General features: G+C 43.6%; 2 protein-coding genes across 19 annotated transcripts in view; one reads left to right on the plus strand and one right to left on the minus strand.

The window, feature by feature from the left end:
• The window catches only part of sh2b3 (SH2B adaptor protein 3), a 70286-nt gene extending 53986 nt beyond the window's left edge, over window positions 1-16300 (plus strand). For all 4 annotated transcript variants that reach the window (XM_069182020.1, XM_069182018.1, XM_069182019.1 and 1 more), the window contains 6 exons: window positions 2209-2310; window positions 3440-3534; window positions 8462-8553; window positions 9628-9842; window positions 10874-11045; window positions 12993-16300. In XM_069182020.1, coding sequence (XP_069038121.1) covers window positions 2209-2310; window positions 3440-3534; window positions 8462-8553; window positions 9628-9842; window positions 10874-11045; window positions 12993-13312 — 996 coding nt within the window. In that variant the 3' untranslated portion in view covers window positions 13313-16300. The remainder of the gene's footprint in view (window positions 1-2208; window positions 2311-3439; window positions 3535-8461; window positions 8554-9627; window positions 9843-10873; window positions 11046-12992) is intronic.
• Window positions 16301-18470: 2170 nt separating this feature from the next.
• The window catches only part of atxn2 (ataxin 2), a 46835-nt gene continuing 41624 nt past the window's right edge, over window positions 18471-23681 (minus strand). For 10 of the 15 annotated variants that reach the window (XM_069182264.1, XM_015366201.2, XM_015366200.2 and 7 more), the window contains 6 exons: window positions 23135-23328; window positions 22789-22921; window positions 21521-21672; window positions 20568-20804; window positions 19661-19835; window positions 18471-19080 (listed from right to left, as the gene is read on the minus strand). In XM_069182264.1, the coding sequence (XP_069038365.1) occupies window positions 19055-19080; window positions 19661-19835; window positions 20568-20804; window positions 21521-21672; window positions 22789-22921; window positions 23135-23328 (917 nt within the window). In that variant the 3' untranslated portion in view covers window positions 18471-19054. The remainder of the gene's footprint in view (window positions 19081-19660; window positions 19836-20567; window positions 20805-21520; window positions 21673-22788; window positions 22922-23134; window positions 23329-23681) is intronic. The other 5 variants (XM_015366207.2, XM_015366205.2, XM_069182266.1 and 2 more) reach the window with 1 other exon arrangement.

Genomic DNA, 23681 nt, shown 5'->3' on the forward strand with positions numbered 1-23681 from the left:
AAATGAATCAGAGAATTGCTGTTTGTCACTCTGAAATGGTGTACTATTGCTGTTAGATGTGTTGGTTTTTAAATTCTATAGGAGTTCTTTACAGGAGTGAAGTTCCTTGATAGCATTGGTAACCCACTAGCCAGTTCACACACATATACTCTTAATTTCTCTTTTATTTTAGCAATAGGCTAGCGAGAGTGCTTCCGTCATCATCAGTGTTTCTCCTAGAAATAGAACTAGTTGGTGTGTTGGCTTATCCCTTACACAGCCACCCACTTCCCTGTTGAAAACTTGTCAAAATAAGATTTGTTATTATGAGATTTTGAAATGCCTTTCTTTTCCAAAGATCAGGTTTCTGTGCTGATCTCTCGCGTGTTTTCGGGAGGGTAGTTGCAGATGACAGTGGGCCGTCTGTGTTGAACACCATGACTGCAGGAGCTCAGTGTTTTGTTTGTCGCAGACCTAAGCGTCTGGCTGTGTGTTCCGATTCTGCTGTCCCAGAATGCTGGTGCTGTGATGTCAGCACAGGCTTACCAGGGTCAGGAAATAGGTTTATTAGGTTAAGTCACACCACAGAAGTATTTACTTAAACCTGTAAAGAGTATCAGTGATCTATCTGTCAAGATGATATTGATCTCACTGAGGTAAAACAAAACCAAAACAGTTAAAGCTCTGTCTCTCGCCCAGCTCTGAGTCCTGCCCTGTGCTTCTGAGATGTTGACTCCATGCTGGTGTAAACTCATTGTTCAACTGGAAAATCATTTACTCAACAGGATGAGCAGCTGATGGATGTGTGTAAGAATTACATTTGTAGTTAGTGTGCTATTAATTTACAAATTATCAGGTAGTATTGAAGTTGTCAGTTAGGGTCATCTTGTCTACTCCAGTTTTAAACAGATTGGTCTTTCAGTCAACTTAAAGCATACAAGTATTTGTTTCTGAACGCATAGAAGCAAATCATTTTTTCAGGCAGACAAGAAAAAATGGTGTCTGATAATCAACAGGAACTTGCAACCACGTTCTTTCAAATTATTTCGATATGACTGGTGACGCAGAGAAACTGTTTGGCTCAAGTTTTAGGGGAGAGCTGTGGCATCTTATGTAAAGGTTTTTGCTGATAATTGAGGACCAGAATTAAAATGAAAGGGATTTGTTTTGAAGAATACATACTGTATGGAAATGTGCATTATTTATTTATTGCTCTTGAGATAAAATTGGAAATACAGTTTGAACGCTGGAATATTTTTGTAGTCCTATTCTATTGCAGAACAGCTAGAAATGGGCCTTTTAAGCTTATATCTCCTCTCTTGGCTCATTCTCCAAGTCCTTCCTTCACTGTGTCTCAGGGTCTTCAGCTCATGTTGTCACCCATTCATTCCCATTCCCTGGCTCCCCAGTGTCTGTGAGAGAGAAACGCATCACACAGCATGACTGATCTCGCTCAGAGCGCTGTGCAGTGCTCACATGCTGATCCTGGCTCTCCCCTAGTTCTCCATGTTGTCATTTTTCAGTTGTGTATTCCCAGAATACTCGGTTGGGCAGCACATATTACTTGATGATTAATTGTATTTCCTGCACGCTGCGATGCATGTGGATTTCTTTTTGACACACACTAGATGAGGAGGGGGTTGAAATAACGGTGTCCTGGCTGCTTTGTTAATAAAGGACAGTGAGGGAAACGAAGAGAGCACCTTTCTTGTTGAACCGAGGAGATGTTGGAATATCACCCACTGGGATGTCTTCCTGTGCGCTGAAGAAGGATTATTTTAAAAGCAGCTACTTCGCATCGGCAGTATTTGCAAACGGAAATTCCACAGATGCTCACCTGGTCCTGACATTTTCTGGATTTTCTTGTGCATAGAAATTCCAGGGTGCAGGATGACGGGCTCTCGGACGTGATCTTGCTGCACCTGCGATGCTTTTGCTTTTCAAAAAGTGATTGCCAATCAGGAAAGGGCATGATACTTCCAGGCACTCTAGCAAACACGAAAGAACCACTAGCAGCAACGCCAGCCTTCAGTGCGACTTTAATTCTTGTTTTCTTCCGGGAAGATTATTTCTTCCATGTGTTCTGCCTGTGCCTGGAACACCCTTGAGCACTTGAGTTTGTTATAGATGGGAGACCCATGCTTTGGAATGAGATACAGAAACTGTATGTTGCGAGAGAAAGTTTGCAGTGCCCTCCTTGCTCAGGGGAAGTCTGTGTATGTGTTTCAGGGCTCCAGTCCCAGGCTGAGGGCCCCCTGCTCTGCTATTACTGAGATACGCCGCTGCAACCGCCTCGAGATGCCAGACAACATGAACACATTTGTTTTAAAGGTGAGTAGAAAATGTCACCTCCGGACCTGTGACTCTCCTGTGCTTGCATGCTGAGAAGTGAATTCACATTTGTGTCACCTCACATGTGGATTTGCTGCAGGCCATTGGTTTCTTGTCTGCTTGCTGGTGGCTTGTTCATCCAATGGTGTCATGCAGCCACATTGCTTGATCACTGAGTGTCTGCAGCAGCACAGTGGCTACATATCTCACTCCAGACAACCACAACCCTGTGTGTGAGGAAGCACCTTCTCTTCTCAGTCCGAAAATAGACTTCCACTTCATTTTCCTTCCTTAACTACCGGTGTTAAGAAAGAAGTATCCAAATCCTGTAGTAGTTCAGGTGGGGAGCTGCGTCAGCATGCGTAGGCTGCAAAGGAACAATTGATAGGTTTATTCCATGCTGAAAAAAGAAGAAAGAAAACACACAACATTTCGGCCGTGGAGCCTTCTTCAGGTGTCACCTTTGAAAAAACAAAATGTTTAGTTTTCTTCTTTTTTTCAGCATGGAATAAACCTTTTACTTGTTCCTTTGTATCCATATCCTGTCTTAACTATGCAAAATCACTAGAATCAGAAACTTAGAAGAGGTGTTTCTGGCAAATAAGCATTATCTAATGAAGAAGTGTTAGACTTAATATATTAGAAAATAACATTGCTGGACATAGACAGTACCACCTACTGTACTTCTATCTGCAAATGTATATTGTGCAGGAGCTTTATTTTGCACGACTGCCTGCTCATGAGCCTAGTTGTGTGTGCTTGCCTTCCAGCTTCGTCTCTGCCCTGTCTCCTCTGGCTGTGCGGTTTGCGTCACGATCAGCCACGCTGCTGTCCCCTGCCTGCTCCTAGCAGTCCTCCTCAGCCCAGTGTGGGGCCTGCAGGCAAGGCAGCAGCTGGGCAGCTCCTATCCAGAGGCCAGATAGCTGTTCAGGTTTTCCTTTCCCTCTGCCTATTTAATTTATTCATTTACAGAAATCCGCAAAAACAAAACCCCGAAGGCGAGTGATGATTTACAGGAGGCTTCCAGAGCTTGCGCGCCTGTGACCAGTCCATGCTGTGCGCTGTGCAGAGTTTTGCAAGAGTTGCAGCTGCTGTTCACCCTCTGATCTCCTGGTCTTCCTTCTTTTAGGTTAATCACTTCCCAGGCAGTTTAATATTTGAGACTGATAATGATCAGCAAGTGAGCTCCTGGACTACTGAAATAAAGGAATGTATTAACACGGGGTAAGCTTTGAATGCTTGTTTCTGTTTTTTATTCGTCGTGTTCGCCAAGTGAGAGGGGTTATCAGCCACTAGACCACTAGGAGTTATCTCCCATAAACTTGTACTTTTTGTTGACTCATTTCAGTCCTCTCCTTAATATTTGGTTTGGAAAGGTACTTTATTATTATTATTATTATTATTATTATTATTATTATTATTATTATTATTGAATCTTCAGAAACTGTTTCCTGCTGTGGTTTTCACAGTCATTGCATACAAACTACAAATGCAACTTTTCGTCACCACTGCTGTTATCCTTTGACCTGGAGCACCATGAGCATTTTGTTTTGAAAAAACACAATTCCTGGAGCTGCAGTATGACTTTCCAATACACAGAGGACATTCTGACTGGCCCCACCAAACAGCCCCGTAGGCCTCAGGCTTGTCTTTAGGAAGATCTCAAGCCATTTGCTCCAGGGTTTCTTTTTCTATTTTTCACACTTCTTTTTCTTCTTTCACACTTTCATTAGTAGTTACAGAATCCTACAGAATATTCTAAGGCTAATTATGGAATACAAAGGTCATTTCTCATTGCAGGTATCATGGCGAATATTGCTGTTGACACTGCTTTTCACTGTTGTGCTTGGGTTGCAACCAAAAACAGCAAGTGGGTCATGAGGCTCAAGCCAAGAGCAAACACCCCTGCCCTTGTAGCAGGAAACAACAGCAGATTTTGCACTGTTGCAGGCAGTCATAGGTTGTTTGAAGATGCATAGAGTGATGTTGTATGTATGACGTTACATTTAAACCTCTTATCCTGTTGTTACTTATCTCCAGTTGGATGTAGTCAAAACAATGAACAGCGTTCTGTACTGGTGTTTTCTTGTGTTGGCACTGCTCCACCTCAACTGACAGGAGGCTGGTAAAAAAATAATCTGGGATTTTAAATTGCTGTTTGACTGAAAGTATTTGACTGATTTGGCAAATATCAAAAGTACTTTTTTCTTCTGAAATTCACTTGTACTTCTTCGCCTTAGTTTTTACCCTCTGTAGCAGTGGGAATGATTTCAAAGACACTGTTCTGGGTTTGCTATTTAAAAACACTGGTCGATATGGCTGCTGTAGCACAGAATTGGAACTGGGGCCGATTTATTTGCACATGCTTCCTGGAAAAGCAAAATATCTGACGGATTAGTGTCTCGAAAGATATCCAGAATGAAGGTTTTGAGATGTAATGACCTCAGTACCTCAGGATGGCATAGGTTAATAGGACTTTTCTCTTTCAGAACGCGCATTTCAACATATCCTTTCTTCTTTACAAATCGTTTCCAAGGGAGTCCGTGTTAAGGTGGGGGTACAGAATGCTGAGCAGTGGGAAAGGTCCCTTGCTGTAGTGAGGCTAGGAAACTGACACTGGCAGAAGGAAGTGTGGAGGAGGGCTCTGGGATCCCTGGGAATTTCAGCTGCACCAGATGTCTGATGGGAAGAGTACCTCGCTCTCTTCTTCTCTGAGAAAGGCTTGGGTTTCACAAGAAGCATTGGTGGTATTAAGATTAAACGCCGGAAATTAAAAGGTGGTGACTTCTCTGCACAGAGACTGCAGTTGACAAGCTCTGCTTGCTGAGCCCTCTGTACTATCGTGAAACCAGTACAGTGCCGGTTTCAAACACTCCTTAGCAACGTAGCATCTAAAAAGTATGCGTCAGCCCACGACGTCAGTAATTCAAGCCACCTCTGGCTCACTCCTGTTTGCACTTCCAGTCTGCTGTTATTCTACTGTATTGACGTAGCCGCTGAAGGAAATGAACAGTGATCAGAAGACGTCGGCACGCACGCAGGCAGGTAGCTGTCGGGAGTTTGGTGTGCACTGTCCAGGTTGAGAGGCATCTCTCTGCCTGTTCTCAGTCTGTGTAGCACCGCAGAGCTGTCACAGCTGGCCAGTCTCCAGTCCACTGGGAGCTGACCAGAGACCTCAGTCTGTGCTGCATTTCATTGCAAAGGCTGGAACGGCTTTATGTCTTGAATAGTTACATCCCAGTATAGTGCAATAAGAATTTTTCAGGATTTCAAAATAAATTAAATTGGACGGCCCTAGCTTCTCAACTTGCCCCATTCTGATGTTACACCTGTCCAGCTGTTTGACCAAGGGGCTCTGCAGAGTCACTTTAACCACATCTGGAATGCTTCAACCCCTGCTATAGTTTAACACAAAATATAAAAACATTGTTTTAATTGAAGATCCATATGGAGTTGAAAAATGTCTTTTATAAGACCTCGCTGGATGAGATCCTCAGATGAGTTGGTTATTAACAACCAGACCAGCTAAATGGGCCCATCGGCTGTTGTTAATGCACATGACGTCAGTCCTTAGGTTCCAGGATGTTTGTGTAGGTTTGACAGTTTTCGCAGCTGTACAGAACTTTCAGCCTACTTCAATAGCAGGAGTGATCACAGCTTCCCTGTGATTAAGTAGATTCCATTCATTCAGCTAAATTATAAACTCTTTTATAGTGAAAAGTACCAAAACCGTATTGAAATAGTAATAAAAACATTTAACTGATGTCTAAGCATTAAAAAACTAAGAAGCGATGCGTTTTGTGACCAGCTTATTGATGGGGGGAGTTCTTTTATCTGTCTGATGTTAATGATATTTTCAGAGCTAGAAATAAGCTGGGAGTATTCTAAACAGCAGGAAGTGTTGTGACACCTCTGGCTTGTTTAGTTGTTGGTAGCTTTATGTCTGCATCCCATTATGGACTGACAAATCCCACCGAACCGGAACTGCATTGCGACAGGTTAGGCTGCCCTCTTCACTTGCTGGGGAAGAATTTCAAACTGGTTCTTTCGAAAGAAGGGTAGTATTTAGTACAGATGGCTTGTCCAGGGATTATACAGTGTCCAACATCATTGATGTCCACTGATGTCCTTAGGTCATTCTGGAATAAGGAATGCTTTCTTGTGGCATATGCTTATGAAAGAGTTAAAGTGTATAATCACGAGCGAAACTTCTTGTATCTGGAATTGTCTGAATTTTCTAGGATGACTCATTGCTGTAACCATGCTTTATCTCAGTGATGCAAGTACTACCTCGGAGAACTTGCTGGTTTCGCGCATTTCTCCGATAATGGCATCGGTGACTGAGCAGAGTCAGCACAGCTCTTGTCGCGCACCTGTTTCCTGTTTCCTGTTTCTGGCTGCCCTTCCACACAGGGTGGCCAGGCCCTGCCAATACCCAGGGCTGCCTCAGCCTGCAGAATCCCAGGCCGGGGGAGTCTTTCTCGCAGGCCAGCAGGAAACTGCAGCCCTGCAGTTTCACAGAAGTGGCTGCTGCAGTTTATTCAGCAGATGCATACAAAGAGACCCAACAATACCTCCCACTTTAGAGTCGAATTTGTGATTTAGCCTTTCTGCTAATTTACAGATATGAACTTTTGCAAAGGGGTTTGGAAAGACGTGAGAGTAGCCTAACATGCTTTAATGGAACATCTCTGCCTTATTTCAGCTTTATCAAAGCTAGACATTGGGCTGTGTAATTCAGCAATTTGCAACATATGATTATTAGAAGTTGTAGAAAATTATTGAGAAAGCTTGGTATTGATGTGCTAACTGCAGATAAAACAATTAATTGCTGCAATTGTATAAATTACTTATCTTTCCTAGTGGCTTCTTTTTAAATTGGTGGGAGAAGAATTCTGTGAATGATCCTGGCAATTCCAACAAAGTTCATGAGACTTCTACAGATCACAGGCTGGCCAAATGCCCCTGCTGACCTGTGGCTGTGTCAAAGACTTTCTAGAGAAGGGTTTATTTCACGCAAATCTTTTTTTTTTTAAAGCCTCAGAGGAAGGCTCTTCCTGTTATTGAAATGCTGAGAACACTGTCAGCAATTCATCAGGATCTGATTTGGCCTTGTTTCTACATCCACTCTCCGGTTTTCTTTGGGGCGGGAACAATAACATTTCACATTTCCAAGAATTACAGACGTGCTTCCTGGCCGGGCCAGCTGCTTTTTATGTCTCGCTCGGCTTCCTTCACCACTGCACCCTCGCTCTTCTGGGGCTTGTGCGAGCCCAGACGTGTTTCTCATTGCGGCCACCAAGAGCACCGAAAATAACACAAATTTACAGATTATGAGAGGAAAAAAAATGAAATTCTGTAGCTATGAAAGAAGTAGCTCAAAGACCAAAAATGCTCAAACTAATTAAGCTGGCTAACTAGAGCATCTAGCTGTTCTTATCTATGTCTCATTGCTCACAGAGCGTCTTTCTAATGTATTAGACTGGGGTGAAGAATTCCACAGCTACTGCAAGTAATATAACCAACAATAGGCATACTTTTCAGTTTGGTCACAGTTAAAGTTCTTTTAGATTTCTGAACTTTAAAATTAGACTCCTTTCCAAACCTTGGCCTTATTTGTTTTTTTCTCCCATGGTACAGTGGACGTGAAGGCTCAGCTGAGACAGCAGCCTCAAAGCCCCGTTCCACTGCATTGTCTTCCAGTGCTGCCCTAGGGGTTGACAGAGGTCATGAGCATATTTCATGCAAATGGAGATATTCGGATGAAATCTTTCAGTCTAATATCCGTTACGTTTACTGGATGCTTGGCAGTGATATGTCTTGAATGTGGTGAAAAAACTCCAGCCTTAAACTCCTCTAGCCCCTCAGTATGTGCTGCTGGTCAGAACTGAGTAACCCAATAGAACTTGTTAAAAGTAGTTAAGTTTAATGAATTAATACTCCCCACTGCTGCCCTTCCTAGTTTTATTTCAGCCTCGCTGTTATCATTTTACTGGATTTTCTCTGTATTATTCCTTGTGTGTACACATAATGCAGAGTCCTATGCAGCAAGTTGCTCTCGACAAGGACATCTGCTCATCAATTGGCTTTGAATCTAAGCATGGTTTGCTGCTGTTTTGCCCTTAACTGTGATGTTGTATCAATCTGGCAGGTCAGACAGTGCTGACATGGAGCTGCTAACTTCTCCTCTGAGTGACTTGTTCCCTAGTGCCAGGAGAGGGAGCTCAGAATCTATGGGCCAAGGTGAGTCTCCTTGCTTGGGGGTGGGGGGTGGGGGGAGAAATCAGACATCAGGTTTTAGTGTCCTTCAGGCACTGTAGCAATAACGGTACGTGCTACTCATTGGTAACGAAAACAGGGATTAGAAGGAGATGGATCTTAAACGGTAGCAGAAAACCGGTGTTTGTGTTTTCCTGGTGGAGCTCATACCATACTGCTGAGTTTCACTTTGAGCCCAGCTTCCCTCGGTGTGGTTTTGGTTAGTCTTTCACATTCACAGCATCACCCTCCTAGCATTCCCTGTTTCTAATTCAAGGGTAGATTTCAGTAAACCACACCACGGTTCTTAGACTCGGGAATCTAAAGCTTAGGCAGATCACCAAACATGACTTCAATGGCAAAAGGTGTATATTCTTCAGAAATGGTGTCTTCTGTCCAGGGGACCTGTGCACTCTGACTGACTTTCTTCGTAAAGTGCCCTGTCTGATGTCAGTGTTTACTGAACTTTATCCTGACTCACATTATCTTAACTGGATTGAAACAATCCCTAGGCATTATCACAGTGGAAGGCACAAGAGAAAGGAGGAAAAGCACTTTCTTTAAGCCGTGACCTGCAAACGTGGTGCTTTACACAGGCACCTTCTAAAAAATATTTGAACGAGGAGAGTTAACAACAGGACAGCATGGTGGCGCAGTGATGAGCACTGCTGCCCTGGGCTCAATTCTGGGCTTGTGGTGCTGTCTGCATGGAGTGTGTGGGTTTCCTCCTGCTTCAGTATTGTCCTGCAGTCTAGAAACGTACTGGTAGGTTATTTGGCTTCTGGAAAATTGGCCCAGGTGTTGGTGGTCTGTGTGTCTGCCCTGCGATGGGCTGGTGTCTGGTCTAGGCTGGGATAGGCTCTGGCCCTCCGTGACCCTGTGCTGGATGGTCAGAGAATGGATGAATGGGTGGAGTTAACAATGTTTATTATAATGGCTGGCCCAGCATTTCAGAAAGGCTCCTTTAGAATATGAGTTGTTTCACCCTTCACCAGAATAGGCAATCTGTTATATGAGGTATGGATTGATCGGTATTACAGCCTCCGGGGTGTGTTGCAGGGGCGACGCACTTTGCTGTTGGAGAACAGATCTACCAGAAGACGGATCACTTCCTGTCTTCGTACCCCTGGTTCCACGGGCCCATCTCCAGGGTGAAGGCAGCTCACCTGGTGCAGATGGCGGGCACGCGGGGCCACGGCGTGTTCCTGGTGAGGCAGAGCGAGACACGCCGTGGAGACTACGTCCTCACCTTTAACTTCCAGGGCAAGGCCAAGGTATTCCTGACCGAGAGCTGCCCGCCGCGGGGGGGGGGCCCACCTGAGACCCACTTAATACTGAGCCACATCCAAGAGCACACACAATGAAGACGCTGCAAAGAATGGTTCAAGAGGCAACGTGCCAGTGCTTCTGCTGCATGATAAGAAGATGTATTGCTGAACATAGTCTAGTCAGCCTGGCAGGATCCACCATTTCCTAACATACCAAGTGATTCTATCAGAGTGTCGGGCAGCATTTTGGAATATCCCCGTATCGTCACCAGCTGTGTGGAACAGTTTTTAGGCAGTAGGGCTTTTGATGTGTAATTAAAACATTGCAGGTTTACATCCCAGGTGGTAATATTAGCAGAACCCTTGAACAAGGTACTCAGATCGCTCCAGTAGAATTCTCTGCAGGACACATGGGTGAAGATGTAAATTGTTTTGTATAAAGAAGTATTAACCAAATTAATTACTATTAAGAATGTGTGTAGTAAAGTTTGTTATAAGAAGTATTTCCAATGCACTTGTACCACAAGTGCAAACGTTTACCATCATTTATGTGAAAGTCCTGTTCTCAACAAGGCTCCTGGAGAAAACTGCCAAATCATTCAGCAGAGCTACAGCTGAGGGCTTTGCTTCAGAAATGAGGATAAAGCCCACCTGCAGTCGGGCTTATTGAAGTTATTGTAGTGATTAGCATTACCAGCAGCTTCAGCCCATGCAACCCTGCAGCAGCGCCTGCAATTTGTAAGGGAGCCACACATGACGTAACAGCGAAGAAAAAGTGAAGGATATGATATATTAGGAGCAGCAGGCAGGTTGGAAGGAAAAACAAAGTAAGGTTTGCATGATTATGGGGATGGTGGGGAAAATCTTAATATGCTTAACTGAAAATGCAAAAATGTACTGTATATGAAATGTATATGATGTGCTAGCCAAAGAACGCCATCCCATTTGGAAAAGATATGTGCCAACGAGAAAAGTATATTCATGTAGGTGTTTTGAAAGGGTGTTTTATTGAAAACCGTGCCCTTGTGTTGTGGCAGCACCTCCGGCTGTCCGTGACAGACAGGGGGCAGTGTCGAGTGCAGCACCTGCGCTTCCCCTCGGTGGTGGAGATGCTCAATCACTTCAAGCGCTATCCCATCCCCCTGGAGTGCGGCGCCGCCTGCGACGTCAAGCTGTCCAGCTACGTTGTGGCCAGCTCCTCCTCACAAGGTACGGCTTCCCTGGCTGCGCAGCAGATTCGTACAGGCAGGGAGGGCACGAGCTCGGGTTCAGGCAGAGTAGCTGGAGAAGCCAAGACGATTGTACAGTGTTTGACCAGACTAAGTCTTTGTGAAACTTTTCTGTTTCTTCAGTGTTTCCTATTTTTGGTTTCAGTCATTTTAACTGGACTAGAATCTAGATCACAAGTGTGAAGCGCAGAGAAGAAATGGACCTAAAACAGGCCCTGTGGAACTCCACTAATGATCTCCGCCATCAGCCCAGTTAGAGTTTTTCCTCTTATTGCTACACATCTTTTCTAAAAATCAGTTTTCAATCCATATACATACAATACCCTTGGTACCTACAAATTTGTCTTGTTTACATCTGCTCATCTTAACGCGCTCCATCAGCGTACTTTTGACATCATCTGTCATATCAATAATTCTGCAAGTGACTATCATTCGAAAGGGGAGGAAGGTCGAACTGTTTAGCAGCTTTTTCTCCACACAGTACGTGTCAGCTCTTTTGACAACAGTTAACAGTTCTTCACTAATAGTGTGGGGCTTACCTGCTTTAGCAATCCACAAGCTTGCATTTTTCCCCTATTTCCCCTTAAAAGACAGGCAGGAGTCTATCTCACGAGTTAAAAAGTTTTTATTTAATGCGCATGGGAGTGAAACAGAGATGCTCAGTGTATTTTTCTTAAATTAACCTAGAACAGCCCATAAATATTTTTCCGTTATCTATCACGCTTTCCTGTGGTTTCAAGATTGGCATTGTTCCAAAATCAAGCACATTCTCCTACCTCCCTGTTTGCTGAAGATAACTTTTTGATACAATTGGTCACTTAGGTTCGTAAAGCACATACCTATACAATGGTCTAGACTTACATACTAACGCTTGTGTCCACTCAAGTATTAGCGTGCACTGTTTCGTAGTACGTAGGCTGCTAATTTGACACAAACTAATTTTATTAAAATAGGAAATATGAAAACCCATCCCGATTTATCAGTGCACATAACACATTTCCAGGGTTATCTGGCGTACCATCTGGGGGTGCGTACCACCGTTTGAGAACCACAGTACTAAAAAATCCTATTAACATGTATAACATCCTTTATCAGCCAGTCCTGCTAGTTGGTTAGCATTGTACCCCCTGCAGTAATTAAGGGCTTTCAAAACTGAACAGGATTATTCTTCCCGAAGCACATAGTTTGTTTCCACTTCAGTAAACAAACGTGTAGCACCAACAGAATGGTTTAAAAGTTGTCCACGGTGCACCATGCACAGGAAGTTTCTTACGAGCCTGATTTCCCAGATGTTCTTCATGTCTGCATCTCTTTAAAGCTGTCTGCTGTACTGTGTTTGCTGAGCTTGTGCTAAATGCTGGAACCCTAAGGCAAATAGTTCTGGCTGTTATGTCATGGTGTAGGGCACATTTTCCTGTGGATTTCTATTCATACCCTTAGTAGGCAAGATTATTGCTGATCATGACTGTTAGCATGTGCTCAGCTTTTGAAGCATTTCTTTGCTGCTGGGAGGGATGTCTTTTAAGCTGACATGGCCTCTATCTACAGAGCATATACAATCGCTAGGTAGTCACCAGATCTTTACCCAAAGGAGGACCTGTGGGATGTTCTGTCAGCCAGGCCTGAGTCAGTTGACTTCCTTGTGGAGGAAGGGTACCGCTTCCCTCCTGCAGGATCCAGACACTGATGTAGACTGTCACAGCTCACACTGGCCACGCTGTCCGCACACAGTGGCCTACAGCCTGCGAAGTGACTTCAGATTAGCGGTCCCCTTTCTCGTCTGCTACACGTGTATGATTGTTGAAAAGTAAAAAGCAAAGGTGGACCTCAAGACGAAGAGGGCTTTACCTGAAACGATCAAACCTGTGCATGAACGTGATTTTCACTTGCTCGTTCACCTCGCCGTTGTGTTTCCCTTCCCTCACAGGGCTCAGTGTCCCCACCACCATGGTCTTGGTGCCCTTCACTCTCCACCGCTGGAGCTCGGAGCCCAGCCTGGCCCAGGTCAGCGTGGCCAGGTGCCCGCGGGTGCACACACTGGACAGCCTGCACCAGCCCGCGCCCGCGCCCCAGCTGTTCCAACGCATGGCGCCCCCAGGGGAGGTCGCGTCCCAGAGCCTGCAGCGCAGCGAGTCTGTGGGAACGCAGCCCCAGCGACACAGCCTGCACCGAGACCCAGACTATGAACTAGAGCCCACCACCAGGGGGCACAAGCGAGCCATTGACAACCAGTACATGTTGCTCTGATGCTCCACGAACCCCTGGGCTGTGGACAGTGTTTTTCACTGACTAGGACTCTGTATCGGACTTTCAGAGTCTCAATGAATGTATTTAATTTTTTTATTGCTCTTTTCCAAGGGACATTGCTACATATTTTGGGAGTGAAATATGCCAATATGGTATAAGTTCTCACAGGGAGTATCTGAACTTCCTCAGGTTTGGCATCATTCTCTGTTGCAGGGAAAGTCTTGCTCTTGTTAGGCCTGTTGAAAGGCCCTGAAAAATGTTTTTTTTCTGGCATGTCAGAGCTGAATTTCTCTAAAGAAATGGTGGATTTTCATTGCTGGTTTCTGTGCGATGAAACTTCTCAAAACCCCCAGCTTGTTTTGGGCTCCCTGCAGGTGTGAGCCAAGCCTTTACAGGAGCAAGTACCAGGGCCTACTACAGCAGTACTCTCAGTCACTGGCAGATTCGTTTTCCATTGCTCCAGAGCTTATACAGGAGGATCGTGCCACAGCTGGCAGCCATGCCTTCTCTGCTCATTTGCTACACATGACTGAAAGAAACCTCACTCCCATACTGTAGCAGAAAAGCATTAAGTATGATTAGCATTTTAACACCATAGATAATTAAAGCTGTTTTTTTTTAGATTTGCTTTTATTTTCCAATAGATCTTTATCTGTTCTTCTCTCCTTCTTAATACCACATTTCACTCAAACTAACACTAACAGTTCATTTATGTTTAAAAAAATAATTCATAGTGTTCATAGTGAACAGCACAGCAGTATCTTTCCAACAACCCATCGGTAGTGTAGCAGGGTTTCACGAGCAGGCTGAGCTCCTCCGACACCCTGAGAACATCGAGGTGAGAACTGGCGCGTGAAGCTTCTCGTCTTTTACTCGAAAAAGACTAGGGGGTTGTTTTTTTTTTTGCAAGCACACAACTTCACGTTCGCGGAAAACCACGAGATCTTTTGTTTCTCTCTCTCCGACAGGGCCCAGGAAAAGTTGCATTCACAGCAAGAAAGTTTGATACTTACAAAAAGTTTTTAAAGTATTTCCGCACTATTTTTACGCATCTCTTTTTATCGCAGACCTTCACAGATGCTCGTCAGTCCTGTGAATATGAATATGTGGCATTTGTGCCAAAGCTGCCTTCTACAATTTTTTTTAACCAAAAGATTTCTCCTAAAGCCTCCTGCGTGGCTCATGCAGCCGATGTCCTTTGACCCGGAGGAAGGTAGGCAGGCCCAGGCTTTCGAGCCAGTGGGCAGGTGGCACAGTGCAGGTTGGTGCTCTTGCCAGGTGACAGGTATTAGAGCGGGGGGGCGCTCGGCTCGGCTCGATCACAGCCAGGGTCTTCGCATCGGCCGCGGCCTGGAGGCGTAGCTGCTCACCAGGCCAGCCAAAATATTAGGAGCCCAACCCGTCTGTGTGTGGCACGGGCACGCAGGGGGCACAGTGTGAGCAGGAGGCGAGACAGAAGTGGGAACCTTCCCCAAGGGTGTGCCTTCCTCTGCTGAATACAGTGTTCCATAGGACTGGCAGCTGGAGATTGCTCTGCTCTTATAATAATTATTCATAACAATAATAAACTCATGCTCCTGCATCCAGCCATTTCCCTACCAGAACACTCCTCCCCCCACCCCCCAAAGTGGCCAGTAGCATAAGCCCCACTTCAAACCAGCAGGACTTTCAGGATTCTAGGGCTGGCCTGTCTGACTTTCAGCGGCTGTGAAAACTCTTTTTTCCCCCACATCTCCCCCCCCAAAAAATGTGTTCATCCTTTAGCTGCTAATGACCCCTACGCCTCTCTGAATTGAATGAAGGAAACAACGGTATAAATCCTTGCACCATTTCTACGTTGCAGTTAATAGAAGGAAATCAAGCATAGACAGTACTGCAGAATTCTGACCTTAAATCAGTCCTCAAACCTCAGAGTTGTGCACCGTGGAACTTTTGTGCAATACCTAAGCATTCCCAAAAGCCTGCATGTCATGGCCTACTTCTATTAGAAAGATTAAAATGACTCCGAAGGTAAGATTAAATTTAATTGGCATGTTTCATGGCATCGTCACTTGAAAGCAGAGCATGTAGAGCTTATGCTTTAGGTATACGTTAAAAAATATTCAAACGTATTTGGAAGTATATTCAGTTAACTTAGACTGATGCAATCATTTAAATTCTGAACCAGTTTTAAGAACAAATTTTTGTGAATTGTACTTAAATCTTGATACTACCTCGTGTACAATGTTCCACTTGAGTTTTAAGGCTTATGTTCGAATAGGGGCCATGAAAATGCAGTTGAAGAATTTCAGTGACAACGAAAACTGAATTGCAGTTGTCAATAACTTCAAAATATGCCGTTTTGTTCTTTTGTATTGAATTATTTCAGTTTTCTAAAAATTTTAAAAGGGCCTGTTCCAAATTTTTAAACGTTAATATATACATATTATGTAGAAGAAAAATGTTCATCTTAAATGAAGTGAATGTCTTTTTTAATATTGATTTTTACATATGTATGCCAAGGTGTTTGTTTAGTGAAAATGCTCCAAAACCACCAGAAACCTCACTGATACGCTCGACGGCAGAATTTGCGTTTTAATAAAGTGGGTTCTATTTTTTTTGCTTGGAATTGACAATAGTTTGGAATTGAAAGAGCTGACATTTTGAGGAAGAGCGGCAAAGTAAAATGTATAAATTCTCATGGGGAAAAAATATTTTACTATATGCTTTTGTAGACTACGTTCCATACAAAACTATACAAAGAATGTACATCCTCTTTATACTGTTCAAAATGTATTTATATATATTTCTTAAGAACTAGCACTGTAAAAATTTCTTGACTTGGGTTTATATTGTTATATTTGCCTTAGTTTCCCAAGTAGCCCTTCTGTTTTTCAGAGAAACCCTGCTGCATATAATACCCCAGTAAATTAAATTATATTAACTGTATATTTGAACTTTTTTATGAAGCTAACAATAAAATCAGAAGTATTACAAGATCAAAACAGATTTAACTGGATGCTGACTTCTCTTTGAACACTTGTGTGTGAACCATAACTGGTGAGGATAATTAAATCCTCCATGAACACTTATTTACTTCTCAATTTTTTGAGATTCGTACATTCGCTGAAGTCACTGTATTGATACCCTCTATCCCCACCAACTGTTATTCATTGAACTAACGACCTTACGTAGAAACAATTGTTAAACTCATCTTGATTAACATCTGATAGTGTTAAAATGTTATTTGGCCTGTGCAAGGACAAGTCAAGGCCTGACGGAGTGATAATCCTTTTTGGAAGACAGTGAACTCTGATGGACTGAATGGTCCGTCATCCTTATTAGTTTTCTTAAGTTCTCAAGTGGCATATTATTAAAATGTGTAACATTATTGGATAACTGGGTGACAAGATTGTCTATTAATATATAAAGTATATGAACTAACCATTTTAGGCTCTTTTAAACCTCAGTGGCACAAATAGTTCCTTCTAGAGCAGTAGAAAGTATTGTCCTTCGGACGGTGCGAGTCCAATGCAGTAGAAAAGTATGAAAGTTTAAGATTCACAACGTAACATTTCCCAGAGGCATTCTGAGGATTCATTAATTTTCTACTGCAATCTGAATTTTTCACATTTTGTCATTTAAAATTGGAATGTATAAATGTGACCAACAGGTGTAATATTTATGATACATTATTAGATTATCTTAATTTTGTACCAATACTGCAGAGCATACAGGAAGGCTTCCCCCCGCTTGGAAAGGCTTTATTTGTAAACAGGAATTAAACAAAAATGAGTAGTTTGGATAGTGATGGTAATCCCATAAACAGATTTGCTCCTTAATAAATTGCACCCTACCGCCACCCAGTGGCCATTCTGATCAACTACTTGAAGGACAATGTTTTAACTCCTTGTAAAAAGCCACATATTTAGACCATTTCCACATCTTGTGAATGTAATTTACCAGGTTCATATGAAATAAACATCAAGCATATGGTTAAAGTTTGTAGATTAGACAGACTAATACACAGAATTAAGCTTTTGTAGATGTCAGTAATTCTGAAAACCTGTCCGTAAGCAGTAACAGGTACAGTATTGGCCTTTGGACAGCAATGTTGGTACAGCACTGTGATTTGAGTGCCTGTACAAAATATCCATTAGAATGTGTGATTTCGCAATAAAACGCATAGCAGGGTCACGTTACCTGAAAGGCCAGCTAAGGCTCTTCTCGTCTTCCTTAGTGCACGAACAGCAGGTCTGGCAGCTCACACACAGCCTTCTTGCTTGAGCTCCTGCCATGGCAACCTGGCTGCAGGTGTACAACAGACACCTGGCTCTGGAGGCAGCGATACACGCAGTGAGGTAAGCAGCCGACATTAAAAGGGAGGGAAGGCTTTTGAAAGAGTAATTCCTTGACATGGGCTAAGCTAGTGAACATCTTCTATAATGAACCTCAAGAATCATCCCGATGAGATGCCCAAACCACCTCCAATGGCTCCCCTCGAGGCTCTCCCAGACTGCCGAGCTCCGCGCCCCGTCACGGAGAGCGAGCCCAGCGGCCCTGCGGAGAAACCTCATTTCCGCCGCTTGTATCCATGACCTGGTTCTTTCGGTCATTGCCCGCAGCCCATGACCCTAGGTGAAGACGGGGACGTAGATCAACCGGTAAACCGAGAGCTTTGTCTTCAAACTCGGCTCCCGCTTCACCACCACAGACCGGTACAGTGCCCGCAGGACAGCCGACGCTGCCCTGATCCGCCTGCTGAACTCGGGCTCCCCTCTTCCATCACGCGTGATGCCTAAAAAACTCCACTGCTTCCCACTCGCCCCCTCACCTGGAGAGGGCAATCCACTCCTCCGGGAGAGAACCGTGACCTGTAAGATCATAACTAAGACAGAACGCACCCTGCCCCTGGAGCCAGGCCTGGGGGTGGCATTTACCAGTGAGCGCCTGCTGGCCGGGCAGCCCACAATGTGGGGCTGTCTTGCGGACTCACCACCTGCAAAACGAAGGGTGAGGGTCAGGTCGATGCCAGCCTAGTGGGCATAAGTGGAAAGAGTTACAGTACTGTCACCAGTAATGTTCTGTGCTTAATAATATTTTACAAACTTGGTCAACCTGGATAATAAAACGGACGTATATTATGCACAGGTACCGATTAAAAAAAAGATTAACACAGTTATTCAGTTTTTAAAACTTTTTTATTTTTTTGTTTTTTTATTTATTTTTTTAATTATTTATATTATCTACAAAGTAAAAGTTTTTAACTTAAAAGTTATAGAACTGTCAGGTGAGAAGGGGTCACCTAAGCAATTATGATCATAAATAATCCAACCTTTATGCCAGATTGTGTTAAAGGACGTCTTCTTGTTTCAAGTTTGGTTAGAATGAGAAGTTTCCCCAAGTCTTGATTGCAGCAGTAGCAGCAGTGATTAACAGTAATGTTAATACATCACGTGAAAGTTTTCTAACTTACAAGGGTCAGAAAATGAAGTTCCAGTTATCAGCAAGCTGATCTCAGTTGGGCAGGGGGGCATCTGCAGGAGTTTTATTATGATAACATATCTGTAGGGGGCTTCCAGTAAGTTAAAATTCTTAGTTCACAATCTGTCCACTTCAGGTTGACCTGTTAGCATTCCTAATTAGTTTACAAGAAAGCAAAAGTTTAGCATGATGAGAGAAAACAGCCATCTTTCTTCAGGTTGGTAAAGCAGATTGGTCAAGATGGGGAGGGGCAGGGAAGAATCCAGTCTTCATTTTATCCTACAACTGCTGTTGATGAGGTTGAACTAAAGGAGGGGGAAAAAACAATTTAATACATAACATTGAATTCACTTATAGGGGTGGTCAGTCTTGGTCCTGGAGAGACATGATCTATGATTTAGTTATCATTTGCTAAAGATTCTTAATAAATGAGTATCTTCTGCTTAACTGAGTTAAAAAAAATAAGCACCTAAATCCCCAAACTTCTCATTGAATAATGAACTAATTCAACAAATTAGTTCATTAGGAGGAACACCAGTAAGCTGTATTGTTTTTATGAACAGGTGATAAACTGGGTAACCTGTAAAGTGTCCTGCATTCGAATTACTCAGGAGCAGGACTGGAGACCCTGTGGATCATCTGGTATGTTTGTCACACGACAGTCTTTCCATCTTTTAATATTACTGCTAAAAGAACCGCCAGTGATGTTTAAAGGGAGCTTTGCAATGCACAAGTAGTTGCTACCTGAAGCATCTGCCTTACATTAGCGGCACACGTTTTGTAGAAGTAAGGTTTCTAAAAAGACGTCTACACGGACGGAAGTACACGAACTAGTCAAGGCAACAAATTAAAAAAACTGAAGAAAAGCCCAGCACGCAGGCTTACCTGAAGGGTGCGTCATGTAAGAGAAGTGTGCGGTTGAAGAGACTGGAATGGGAGGCAGAGCACTCTGAGGAATTGGAGGCTGTGGGCCGCCAGGCGGCTGAGTGGCCATCAGCATCATTGGTGGGTGTGTTGGTGTGGCATGGTGGGGAGGCACCATTCCAGACTGCACATGAGCCTGCAGGGAGCAAGGACAGACAACAGCGTCAAGGCATCTTCACATATAACTGGTGCAGGCAATGGCTTCTACATTCACAAGAACTTGATAATGACGCGTATATTCTTTCAGAAAGACATTCAGATCTATGCATGATTTTTAACCATGAATACACAAGAATTTATTTCGAAAAGAATCTTTAATAAGATTGTACGAATACTTGTTTGCTCAGGAACTTAAAATTGTATATTCTGCAGTATTACAACAGAAACGTTTATGTTGTTGGGGGGTTGCTGCTAGTAGGATCAGTGTATGTTTAATGTCAAAATATTTTACATCCACAACACAGGTAGACGTTTAACTGATTAATGTATTTTTCCCAATTAATGAACCATGCCAATTAGCTCCAAGTTTGTATTGTGCATCATACCTATATTAGTCAAACAATTTGCATTTTGAGCAACATTTGTCTTGTCTCTTAGAAATGACTGTTAAATGATGGGACAGTAAAAAATTAAGCATGACCTATGCCATTTTATTAAAAGCCCAAGTATGAAGCAAGTTCAATATTCAGGTTTTCAAGAATGATCCGCACATTCCATCAAGACTTAAATGAAGCGGCGACCTCAAGTGAACATGCATGATCACAGAAGGTCTGCTCTGAAATCGGCACGTAGGAGATCCAGAGACCGAGGAGGCAAGAAGATCACACATTCTGAAAAGCACGTCGCCAGGTGTCAAGCACCTACCCACCTGAGGTACGTGTGCCATGTGCGAGGGGTTGTAGCCATGCTGCACCTGCTGAGGGTGGATGTAGACCGTCTGCTGGGCCGAGGGGAAGCTGGTCTGCGGAGACTGGGGGTTGGGGCCAGGCGTCATGGAGGGGGGCGTGGGAGTCAAAGTGGAGTACATGGGCTGCTGAGGAGGGTTCCCCAGGTGCAGCGCCTGAGCTGCCTGGTGCTGGGCATGCTGTTTGAAAACATGCATCACCTTCTTCAGTGTTACCAGATTTTAAAGATAAAGTTGTTGAAACAAATATCTTAACAGCAGTGGTAGAGTGTACTCAAGACTATTTGGCTTATTTAGCCTCTTTTGCAAAGACAATATCCATGTTGTAATGTTTTTACTTTAAAATAAGTTACATTTTTTAAAAAGTATACTCATAAGTTCAACATGTCGTTATCCTAGCTTTCAATTAAGGATTAAGAATTTTTGCATTCACAGTGCTACTCTAACAATGGTCGGGGTTACTGGTAATTGCACAAAGTAATTATCTTTCTTGGACCTTTCAGTTGCTAATTGGGAGTTTTAAGTATTGATCTGTAATCAATTTGTGAATCTGTGTTCTTGGCTGGCCTAGGCCATGATGTTCTTCAAATCTGAACCCTAATTAAGTTGACGGTGGTGAGGTTCCATAAATAAAGCACAAAATGATCATAAGGACATAAAAGGTGAGTTTAAAGGTGAAATTACAAAGCTGTAAATGAGCAATTATAGGGGCAACTGTAGGCTGCACCTGTGCAGGACTTCAGAAACATTACTGAGACAAATACTTTTTATGGTGCACATGCAAAAACGTCTCCAATATGAAAATGTATTCCCATTCTCGCACATGGCTCGGGAAACTACCCGATCTGCCAAGTTCCTTTAGGGTGTAGAGTGTAGAGCCTGACTGGAGTGCGAAGGGAGTAAGAGTAGAGCCTTACCTGGACAGGGCTGGGGGCAGGGTGGCTACCCGTGTGCTGGCCTTGCTGCTGCTGTTGCCCAGTGGGGGTGGCAGAGGGCTGCGGGTGCTGAGGATGTGGGTGCAAAGTGGCATTGGGGTGGGTGTACTGCTGTGGTATAGGACCTTGTGACACTGGAAAAGACCAGAAAACACATTAATATGGATCCTCTTCATCACTTAGGATATATGGCACCTAAACACAAAGCCAGAGGTCCTTCATATGAAGACAATCACAAAATATGCTATTGCATGCTATTTCATCTGTCACCACTGCACAGTGAGGATATGATAAACCACGTGACTGTAATAAACCAATACCACACTTGGCACTGCTGCTATCAGCACTGATATGCCTCAGCACTCCTTTATGACCAGTGTCCTAGCCAGTACTCCTAACACACCTGGATAAAAGCGCATATCTAGGATGCACATGCAAGCAACTCCAGCACACACAGAGAAGCTTGTAGCAGTGGATCCTGATACTATTTATGCTAAAGCCAAGAAGCAATGAAAAGCAGTTTGCAAGTTCTCAGCTGATGTGCGGCATGACATCTGTTTCCTGTGAGGCACAGCCAGTGTCATTTGTAATCGCTCGCCCGTTCTACTGCGATCTCGCCTGTCACCGTAATAGTTCTGCGAGTCACAGCCTGGCCCCCCCAGCAGATGGAGTGCATCCCACTCACCCACCACTGCTAAGCTGGATGAATGATGATTAAGCGACAAAGACTCCCGACAAAATATCAGTGCTTAGCTAAACTGTTCAGTAACTACATGGTAATTAAAAACACCAAGCTGTATGAAATCGGTTTTTAAGTATATACTATTACAATATACCAACGAAAATTACTTATACAGGCACCATAGAGAGCTTCTAGACCCTCTGAAGAGGTTTACGTTTGGTTGCCTTACAGCCAAGAATTAAAATAGTTTATCTACACATTGTTGCCACTTATAAATAAAACACTGCATCGAGTATCTGATTGGGTAGGAGAACTTTCCTTGACATGTTTTTGCCGAAACAAAGTTGCCCTTGGCATTCTAGAACATTAAAGAGTTTGGGCAACTATAGTTTCGGAAATATTCCTCTCTCGTAGGTTAAAAAAATGCAAATTATTAAGCCTGCAACAGAAGATTATGAGACCTGATTCTAGTTGGAAAACGGTACAAAGTCACCCCCAAAGGGTTCTTCTGATTCAGTGAAACAAACCACTGCATCATCAATGTTTTCACTTTTTAATACGTCCTTACCATACATAGTGTGCGTCTGCTCAGCAGTGCCGTACTGTGTTGTGGAGGAGGAGACCAGGCTGGGCTGGCCGTGAGTAGGAGGTGCCATCATTCTGGCACTGCTCTGCATCACAGGGCTGAAGACGTGCTGTGCCTGCAGGAACCAGGGGAAAGGAAATGAATCCCTGTTTTCCTACTTAAGATTTTAAAAAGTATCACTCCTGTTAAAATGACAAGTATCCTTCTTTCAGAAATGAGCATTAGGGAAGGGGCATTTTATCAAAAGAATATAAGATCCCAGTTTTTCAGGTTCAATCAACACACTCAAATGGATGGTTCGGTATACCTATTGGACGGCAGGCCATACCTGTGACTGATAGTGGGGTACTTGCTGCACAAGGGGCTGATTGGCAAATTGCTGTGGACTGCAGGTGAAGTACTGTGGGGAGTAGGCAGGGTTGGGGGCCACGATAGGCGGGCCTGCTGCTGTGGCAGGGTGCATCATGGTAGGAGTGCCCTGAGGGTGGTGCTGATCTGGCCTCTGTTGGGGCATGTTGGGCACTGAAGAAGGAGGACAAAAAAAGAGAGCATGAAGCAATGGTGGGAGAAAACTGAACCTTCACTAAAGATAAAGAGCAAAAAACAAACTCTATAGCTGTAAAACAGTGCCTAAAATACCTAGAATGCCAAAAAATAATCAAGACAGCTGAGTCATGACAATATACTACTTTTCTGAGTCAAATATACTGCCATTTCTCAAGGCTGCAAGAGTGCCAGACCGTGCTTGAGTGCTGTGTTGAAGGTGGTGATAAAACGTACTTTCAAGTGAGGATTACAACTCATAGAAAGGAAGAGGAGGCAGAAAAGTGATAATGCTCCAGTAACACCTTCCACTATTACCTGTTGCCAAGCTT

This window comes from Lepisosteus oculatus, chromosome 22, assembly GCF_040954835.1.
Source record: "Lepisosteus oculatus isolate fLepOcu1 chromosome 22, fLepOcu1.hap2, whole genome shotgun sequence".
Taxonomy (NCBI): domain Eukaryota; kingdom Metazoa; phylum Chordata; class Actinopteri; order Semionotiformes; family Lepisosteidae; genus Lepisosteus; species Lepisosteus oculatus.